Genomic DNA, 9,888 nt, shown 5'->3' on the forward strand with positions numbered 1-9,888 from the left:
ATGACATTTTAACCTACATGGGGCTCAGCACTTCCATGCGACCCATGACCACCTCCAAGTCAGCCTGGCAATACCGCTGCTTGGAACTGGCCACAGGACACCGGACACCTGGCAAGATGGACACCGTGTTCCTGCCATCTGACGGCTGTTTGTGAAAACTACGTCTTACTCTGCATCTGGAAGCTTCTGTGGACACACAAGGAGGCCAAAAGACAAGCCATGCAACAGGATCCACCAACAAGGTGTGGGAAAGATGGGCCAGGAGTTAAGAGATGTAGGCTCCTTGTTAGGAGAGTGTAAGATAATCCCACATGGCATCCAACTCTGGATCCTTCCCTAGTGCACTAAGAACTCACTGTGGGAGCCAGATGGCTCTCTGAGCAAAGCAGACTTTTTTTTTCAGCATCAGAGTTTATCAATCCAACAACGGTAGTTACTCAAACTAGATGTGATATTAAAATGATATGCAGCTAAAACTTTTCTATGTAGAAAATGAACTCCAATGTTTACAAACTCTAAATAATGCAATAAGAAATACACAAATTCACATAGAAAGCATTCTTACTGAAACTGTTAAACCTGAACGTGGTCATGAGGAAACAGGCAAACCCAGAATGTGGAACAGATTCTGCCCTAGACTCTCTTTTAAAAAGTTTGAGCCATGGAAAGAAAGCAAAAAGAAAAAAAGCAGGGGGGACTTTCTTAGAGTAAAAGTTATTAAAGAAATATAAGAATTAATTGCAATATGTGAACCTTGATTGATTAAAAAAACTATACAAAAATTATACTCTGGAAATAGTTGGGGAAAAATTAAATTAAAATTTAATTTAATTTAAAAATTAAATATATATATATTCCTAATATATATATACCTAATATATATATATTAGGTATAATAATATATATTAGGTATATATATATTTAGGTATAAAGCTGATAGTGTGATTATATACAAAAGGTCTTTATTCTTGGGGATGTCAAGTTGTAACACTAAAAAAAAGTTAGAAGTATCACGACATTTGCAACTTACTATCAAACGGTTTAGCAAAAAAAATATGTATTTATATATAAAATGTTTTATACACACGTGCATGCAAAGAGAGAAAAGAGAGAGAAAACAAATGTGGCAAAATATTAACAATTATTAATCTACGTGAAAGGTATACAAGTGTTCATTGTGCCAATCTTTCAACTTCTCTGTAGGTTTGCAAACCTTCATAATAAAAGTTGGGAGAAATTAGATCTGTATGCTGCTCTTAAAATAGGATATAAAGAGAAGTACTATCTTTTCATTTCATTTTCAGATGAGTATATTATTGGCTACATTTTTCTCCTGTATAATTTTTCCTTTAAGACATATAGTTTGTTTTGCCCTGTTGACTCCCAATAAGGAACATTCACGAGATAAATTTATAAGCAACCATGGCCAAGTCCAGTTGAGGAACTGTCTGTGTAGGTTCGTTTGCAAACACTTTAATAAGAACTTTCATGGCTGTGGATTTCTGGTTTCCCCTGACGTGCCCCTTTACTTTTCCTCTGACCGGCGTGTTTCTTCTTGTGGCAGAAGTTGCCCTTAGCGTCTTTCTTGGCTGTTTGTTCTTTCATCCACTGCTTAATAACATGACTGTGCGGGCTGACACAGATTCTTCTGCGCCTGACGTGAAGGCTGCCAAGGAGGGAAGATAAACAAAGTCACTGATGGAAAGTCGAAGTAAAAACTTAGTGACTCAGAGGCAGTTCCCACTTTGAGATACAAGACTGGATCCTAAAACCATGGAGCCCATGGCTGAATCCTCACTATCCTGTGGCCCGCGGTTCCTCAGATGGCAGCGTTAAAAGGAGGAGGAAGGGGGTGCCTGGGTGGCTCAGTCTGTTAAGCGTCTACCTTCAGCTCAGGTCATGATCCCAGGGTCCTGGGATCGAGTCCCGCATCAGCCTCCCTGCTCAGCAGGGAGCCTCCTTCTCCCTCTCGCTCTGCCTACTTGTCCTCTCCCTCTCTTTTTCTGTCAAATAAATAAATAAAATTAAAAAAAAAAAAAGGAGGAGGAGGAAGGCAGGAATGAGGGGAAGGAGGGAAACCAAGGGAAAACAATGGTCTTCCTGACCCAGAGCTTCACCCAACAAAATCAACTCACACCTCACGGCCCACCTCAAACATCTCTGTGCAGTTTTTCTAGATTCTCTCAGCTAAATGCCCTGTTTTCCCTTTGGGTCTCTCAGTATTACCTCTCCTCTAGGACTTAGCTTATGCTGTTTTTGTATGACTTTTTGTTTTAAACCTTCTCCTTGTTCTAGGGTGTGATGCTTCTTGAAGGAGGAATAGTCTGGAATTGTCTTGAAAAAGGGCCTTGTTCACAGTAGGAATTCAGTAATTAGTTATAGATATGAAGTGAAAATTGTTCAAAATAAAAACAGTCTGGTTTTGTTTTAAACGAAACAATCAACTAAAATGTTCTAGGTGTTTGATAAGATTTTAATATATTATAGATTCATACCCCTTCTCAAGTGTTTTCATGTTTTAAATTTTTACCTTGGGGTGAGACAACCACAAAGCAGCATTCACAATTTCTAGGAACTGGAAGCATTTCTTGTTACAAAAGATATTGTGACTTTTAATTTGCCCCCAGGTGCCATCCAGCTCTTACTAAATGTCACAGATGCTGCCGGCTCTATATAGACAACATTCTGTGTCTGGATACAATGAACCCCTGCCCCTGTTACTGGATGGGGGGGAACCCCGAGGGATAGAGGGTAGGTTGCCGTTTCTCCAGATGACCCGAGAGGAATCATCCTAATGATTCCAATCCACTCCAAGCTAATATGGGGACTCTTGAAATGGGGGAAAAGCTGTGAAAGGCCTCAATGAGCTTAAGCAAAATAAAGCCAGCCTGTGGGAATATTAATTTGAAAGAAGTGAGGCTTCTTGATAGGAGGACAATACATTCGCTAAGTGTCTCACACTGAGAGGTCTTCCACAGGAAAGGTCCCTCTCCTGCGGCCAGTTGGTTTGCCTTTGGCTGCTAGAGGAGAGAACCCGGCGGTAGTGCTCAGTGGGGGAGAACAAAAAAGAGTTGAAACTCCTATCCTTCCCAAAGGACTAAAACGCTTCCTTTCCCTGTGGTGCCAGCAAGAACCTGAGCAGACATCCAGCGGAGAAAGACTCCACTGACCTCCAGTTAAGCCCACAGGGTTCACAGGAGGGAACTAGCACTTGACTCCCTCAGTCCGTGAGGAATGAGGAGCTTCAGGGAGGGGCACGGCCCTGGAGCTGAAGGTGAGCCCTGGATGGGGGCAGCGCGGACAGAGGGCCACGGGGGTGGAGAGCCAGAAGAAAACGGGCAACAGCTACCGTGCAGTACCCTTTGCAAAGGCCTGCCCCATGGGGCCTCAAGCTCTCAAGGTAATACAAGGGGGGAAAAGCAGCTCCCAGAACACAGCTCCCAAATCCAAGATGCTAGGATGTTTTCAAATCTTAAAGTTTAAAGCCTGCTTAAACCTGCACTTGTATCCCGGGTGTACTCCATCATCAGGATGAAAAGAGATGAGGTAACGCTGGACGAGGAGGTGGCCCATCCCACACTCCCTCCTCCACCCCGACTCCACAGTATTCTGCTGGGCGCTGACCCAGCCTGTTGTGTGTTTCTTGGTGGAGAGTTTGGGCTCTGAGAAACCATAAGGCTGATCCCCTGATTCTTTTGCCCAAAAGAGAGTAGCTAGAGACGGTCCCAGGGACCTACGGGGTGGCCCTACCACAGAGATCAAACCTGTAATTGTCCCCTGAACCTGATTTCTTTACCCCTTCCCCGAAGCAGAGCAGCCCCTCAACAATCACTTTTCAAAAAATGCTCAAGCTTCCCAGATAACTTTATTTAATAACTCCAAGTTTTCTTCCCAACAGATATCTGTGTGCTTCAAAAACCTCAGCCCTCTGCCCAAGATAAACAACTCTGCACTGTGTTTATGTTAAGAAATAACCAGAAGCTCTTTAATGAAGTCGCTGTAGAAGGGTTTAAACAAGCAAACTCCCCTCTCAGAGAACAAAAATTACAATGATCATCTATAGGGTGTGAAACAAAGGAGCTATTCTAGGCAGAAAAGGAAAAGGAAAGAAATCTAGTGAGTTCACTATAAGCTCATTTATATCTGTTAGTTGTGGTTAATAATACATGCTTTTGGGGAGTTATATTTCCAACACTTGCAATGTTTTCTGTATCTAAAAATCTGTACTTGAATAAATCATTTTTAGATCCAAGTGATTGACTTCATGGTTTCCCTTTAATTAAAATTAAGTGCTTTTTAAAATGAAAAGTCATGTTTTTTTAAATATTTTCCCTTATCAAAATGAGAACTTATATCATTTCTCTTCCTATACCTTTTTCCCTGAAAATCCTGTTACCAATGGCATCCTCTGCTAGTTCCCAGGATCTGTTCTTACTCTTACATACAGAGAGAAACTTCCTCTCCTTCTTTCCCCATGCCTTCCTGGGAGTCCCATGGGATCCCTTACAAGTTCGAAGGCTCCTACGGTCTGAGGTGACGTGTGCCAGTGAGACGTGTGCCAGAAGAGACAGTTGAGCATTTGGTGTTTCTGAGAGTAGCCAGGAAGATAGGTAGGTAGACCTGACACAAACATCGAGATGTTTCCAATTCTCCAGAGTACTGTCTATCCATGAACTGCCTACGGATTTTCACTCTCCAGCTATTACCAACACTAATTTATTAAGATTAAATAAAAGACTGTTAGAATCTCGGCCATGTACTAAGAGAGTTTCTCAAAGAAATTGGGAACTTGAAGCAACCCTCAGAAAGTACCTCATTAGTAAGTGCTCCCTGGATTGCTATAGGAACCACTGGTTCCCAGTGTAAACCACCTAAGCCAATGGATCCAGTGTGGTAACAGGAACTGAGGAGAAGCAGAGTCCTCAGTCCTTACCCTCCTGCCACACAGACACTCACGCTCACTAAAAGTTTGAGCCAGAATTATCTTCCTCTGTACATCTAACCCCAAGTGTGATTTTTTTTTTTTTAAGAAAAAGAGCGCAAGTGGGGGTTGGGGGAGCAGAGAGAGAGGGAGAGAGGATCTCAAGTAAGCTCCATGTTGATGTGGGGCTTGATCTCACGACCCTGAGATCATAACCTGAGCCAAAATCCAGAGTTAGACGTTTAACTGACTGAGCCACCCAGGTGCTCCCCTCCCAATTGTGATTTTTAAACTATATCATATCTACGATCTTTTTGTGGATCTTATAAAATCTGTGAACCTTCTCCTCAGAAAACAATGCTCATACATTCAGACCCACTAATTTCAGGGAGTTCACCGCCCCCTGACCTGAAGGAAATCTATCAGTGGACATCTTACAAACTCTTCCTCTGAACTTCTAAGAATCTTGTCTTGGAGCAGTGTTTCTCAAAGTTGGGTAATAGATGGATCCCTCCGAAAGGGGGAAAAATGGACCTTAAATCTCAGAGAATGGTCTGCAGGACTCAGCTGAATAGAGTCACTGGAGACTCTAGGAGGGCAGAGTCCATTTGGTTGCTGCTGCATCCCCAGCACAAGATGAGATAGAATGGTGCTTGGTACAGAAACGTTAATCAATAACTACTTGTTGAATTCATTGAATAAATAAAGAGGCTTCTCAGTGACTCAGGAACTCAGGCATAAGCAGTAGGTTTATTTGTAGCCCCAAGAAGGGGATACCAAATGGCTCACTAGCATCCCCTGTAGCCATAAGTGGTGTGAAAACCAGCACACCAGAGAGATGCCTAATACACTGTCCTTATGATTTGAAGGTGCCAGATAAAATGAAGTTTAGGGAGAGCATTTTATGGTGGGTCCCACCATCACTTTTGAGAGATCTTTGAAGTATATGGTGTTCTGAACGACAAGACCTGGTTCCTAGCCCATCTCTGCAATTCTCTAGCTGTATGTCACCAGGTTAACTATATACTCCTCAGGCACAGCTCTATCTTGTGTGACGTGGAGATAATTTATGCCTTTCTCACAGTATTGTTGTCAGAATCCAGATTTGCTACATTCCAATGCATTTCAGATTTTAAAGTTTCTATGGGGATATGAAGAACACAGAAATCTAAAGTTTTTATTTTATTTTAAGATTTTATTTATTTATTTGAGAGAAAGCGTGAGCTGGGGAAGGGGCAGAGGGAGAAGCAGACTCCCCGTTGAGCAGGGAGCCCGACGCGGGGCTCGATCCTAGGACCCCGGGATCATGACCTGAGCTGAAGGCAGACACTCAACGACTGAGCCACCCAGCCGTTCCAGAAATCTGAAGTGTTTAATAACTGAGCCAGAGGTAAGCTTGAAAAGGGTTCACCATGAGCCAACAGCCCAGAATCAAGAGCAAAGATGGGCATTTGTGCTTGATTGCATGTGACAGGTACAGACATCTCTCTACTTCTCCTTGAACCTTGTATACACCCTTGATGCATTCAGAGAGTAAAAAATGACGGCAACCCATAAACTTGCCTGGAAAAAGCTACAGGTAAAGCCAGAAAATAGAACAGAGACACCTTCTGTTTTCATTTTTGTTTTGTTTTCTCGCTCAGAAGGTCCCTGGTGTTGCTTGGGAAAGTCATACACACTGTCCAGTGACTGAAGGTGTTTATCCTGAATCCCACACTGCAGTGCGGGCAGCGGAGGCAAGCGTGGGGCTCTGGACATGCCCCTCCTGAGACACAGTGTGCTCACTCTGGGGAGCCTGGGGCCGGAAAGAAGGTGGAATATTTACTCTCCCCTCCCTTGTTTGAATGATTCTTTGTATGCTGCACAGCGGGCAATGCCTGCCCAGCCTACTGCGCACGGGCGGAGAGAGGATCCCCGGACAGGTTTAGACCCTCCCTGCGGAAGAGTGCTCACATGACAGCAGCCAAGTCACAGTCCCCGTCGGCTCTCTGGATGCGGCACAGATTCACTCTCTCCAGAAGCCTTCGGGAGACATGATGAGAAACCTCAGTGCAACAGCTGGAGGCAATGGGAAGTATGGCTGAAAGAAGAAAGAAAGAAAATGTTACATCTTGCAGGGCACCTGGGTGGCTCAGTTGGTTAAGTGACTGCCTTCGGCTCAGGTCATGATCCCAGAGTCCCGGAATCGAGTCCCACGTCGGGCTCCCTGCTCAGTAGGGAGTCTGCTTCTCCCTCTGACCCTACCCCCTCTTAGGCTCTCTCTCACTCTCTCTCTCTCAAATAAATAAATAAAATCTTAAAAAAAAAAAACCAATAATCCAATTAAAAAATGGGCAGAAGACATGAACAGACATTTCTCCAAAGAAGACACACAGATGGCCAACAGACACATGAAGAGATGCTCAACAGCACTGATCATCAGGGAAATGCAAATCAAAACCACAATGAGATATCACCTCACACCTGTCAGAAGGGCTAAAATCAATACCACAAGAAACAACAAGTGTCGCTGAGGATGTGGAGAAAAAGGAATCTTCGTGCACTGTTGGTGGGAATGCAAACTGGTGCAGCCACTCTGGAAAACAGTATGGAGGTTCCTCAAAAAGTAAAAAATACAACTACCTTATAATCCAGTAATCACACTACTGGGTACTTACCCAAAAAATACAAAAACACTAATTCAAAGAGATACATGTAACCCTGTGTTTATAGCAGCATTATTTACAATAGCCAAATTATGGAAGCAGCCCAAGTATCCATCAATAGATGAATGGATAAAGAAGATGGAGAGAGAGAAAGAGAGAGAGAGAGAGAGTGTGTGTGTGTATGTGTGTGTGTGTGTGGGAACATTATTCAGCCATCAAAAAGAATGAAATATTGCCATTTGCAACAACATGGATAGAGCCGGAGAGTATAATGCTAAGTGAAATAAGTCGGTCAGAGAAAGAGAAATACCACGTGATTTCACTCATATGTGGAATTTAAGAAACAAAACAAATAAGCAAAGGTAAAAAAAAGGAAGGAAGGAAGGAAAGAAAAGAAGGAAGGAAGAGAGAGAGAGGCAAGCCAAGAAACAGACTCTTGACTATAGAGAACAAACTGATGGTCACCAGAGGGGAGATGGGTGGGGGGCTGGGTAAAATAGGTGATGGGGATGAAGGAGGGCATTTGCGATGAGCACCGGGTGATGCATGGAAGTGTTGAATCACTATATTGTACACCTGAAACTAATATAACATTGTCTGTTAATTATACCGGCATTTAAAAAACAAAAACAACAAACAAATAATGGCCTGGCTCTCTTCTTTTTTTATTTTATTTTATTTAAATTCAATTAATTAACATATAGTGTATTATTAGTTTCAGAGGTAGAGTTCAGTGATTCATCAGTTGCATATAACACCCAGTGCTCATTACATCATGTCTGGCTCTCTTCTTAGATTCCAGAGAAACAGAATGCCAATCCACCCAAGCAAGGGGCAGAAACTTACTAAGGGCTTTGTGATTGCAGACCTGGGACAAGACATGTCTCTCCCTTCCAGAACTTACATTGTATTTGGGGAAGATAAAACATTAAGTACAGACAAAGACACAAAACCAGTGAAGAGATGAAAGAAGTGAGGTGGACAGAGTGTCCCACAGAGTTTAGAAGAGAAGGACCACATGGGTCCCTGGAGCAGGTTTGCGTTTCCTACCAGGGAAGGACTCGGATGAATCTTTAAGGATTTGGACGGGTGGAGAAAAACGAAGACAACTTGTCAATACTAAAGGAAGCGCATGGTCAAGAATTCTGAGACAGAAAAGCCCAAGATGCATTGAGGGTCTGGAGAAAAATCAACCACTTCATCTGAACTGGGTAGTTAGGAAGGTGAGCGATGGGAGATTTGGTTCAAAAGATAGACTGAGATCACACTACTGAGGCCCTGAATGTGAGTCTAAGGAGGGTTAGTTTTTATGAAATGGGGACCATTAGAGATTTGGGAAAGGAGAAGGATTTTAGGAAAATCCATCTTGCAATGATAAGCAAGATGCATTAAGGTGGGGAGTGACTAGAGAAGGAGGTCAAGCTAGGAGGAGCTTATGTTCCCCTGATGTAAGGAGGGCAACACAAATATGAAAGGAAATCCAATCCCCTACTAAAACGTGTATCTGCAGATCCCTACGGGCCTCATGCACACAGTATTCTCCTACGCTTCCCATTCCACCAAGCAGGTAGTAAATTTTAAAAGTATTTTTCAGAAATTACAGCCAATAGTGGGTGCAGATGTCAGCCTCATAACAGAAGTTAGCCACTGAATTAGGTGCTAAAAGAAATGTTTAGATCCCTCCACAGTGTCAGCTCTAAGCAACAGAGGTATCTGCCCTTAGGATAGGGGAAGATCTCTATATCCATGCTTTGTCCACATGGAAACATCAGGTCACTCACAACAACGGAGTAGAGAAGGAGCTGATTATGAAATTAAGAATGTTTATGTGAGGGGTGCCTGGGTGGCTCAGTTGTTAAGCATCTGCCTTCACCTCAGGTCATGATCCCAAAGTCCTGGGATCGAGCCCCGCATCGGGCTCCCTGCTCTGCAGGAAGCCTGCTTCTCCCTCTCCCACTCCCCCTGCTTGTGTTCCCTCTCTCGCTGTGTCTCTCTCTGTCAAGTAAATAAATAAAATCTTAAAAAAAAAATGTTTATGTGACTCAAAAAAATGTTTATGTGTCCCACTCTTTGAGCATCAAAACTTTCCATTATTACTCATTTATTCACTTACTCATTCAATTATTCAACAACATTTATTGAGCAGTTAAAATGTTCCAGGCACAATACCAATAAGTAGGAGGTACAAGAATAAATAAAATAGTATGTCCCTGTCCTCAAGGGGCTATAGTAGAGGAGGCACATTTGGAACTAAATGCTTAGGATACAATCCTCTTGGCCCACTACAATTGTACTTCTGGAATTCTGTCCTTCCAAAAGACT

At 42.9% G+C, this 9,888-nt stretch overlaps 1 protein-coding gene across 1 annotated transcript; it reads right to left on the reverse strand.

The window, feature by feature from the left end:
* Positions 1–1,251: 1,251 nt before the first annotated feature.
* Positions 1,252–8,343, reverse strand: CCL28 (C-C motif chemokine ligand 28). The gene is made up of 3 exons (XM_078066507.1): positions 8,339–8,343; positions 6,875–7,072; positions 1,252–1,666 (listed from the first exon to the last, which is right to left on the reverse strand). The coding sequence occupies exons 1-3, from the start codon at positions 8,341–8,343 to the stop codon at positions 1,474–1,476; spliced, it is 396 nt and encodes a 131-aa protein (XP_077922633.1). The 3' UTR covers positions 1,252–1,473.
* Positions 8,344–9,888: the final 1,545 nt, after the last annotated feature.

Source organism: Halichoerus grypus, chromosome 2 (genome assembly GCF_964656455.1).
Source record: "Halichoerus grypus chromosome 2, mHalGry1.hap1.1, whole genome shotgun sequence".
Classification (NCBI taxonomy): domain Eukaryota; kingdom Metazoa; phylum Chordata; class Mammalia; order Carnivora; family Phocidae; genus Halichoerus; species Halichoerus grypus.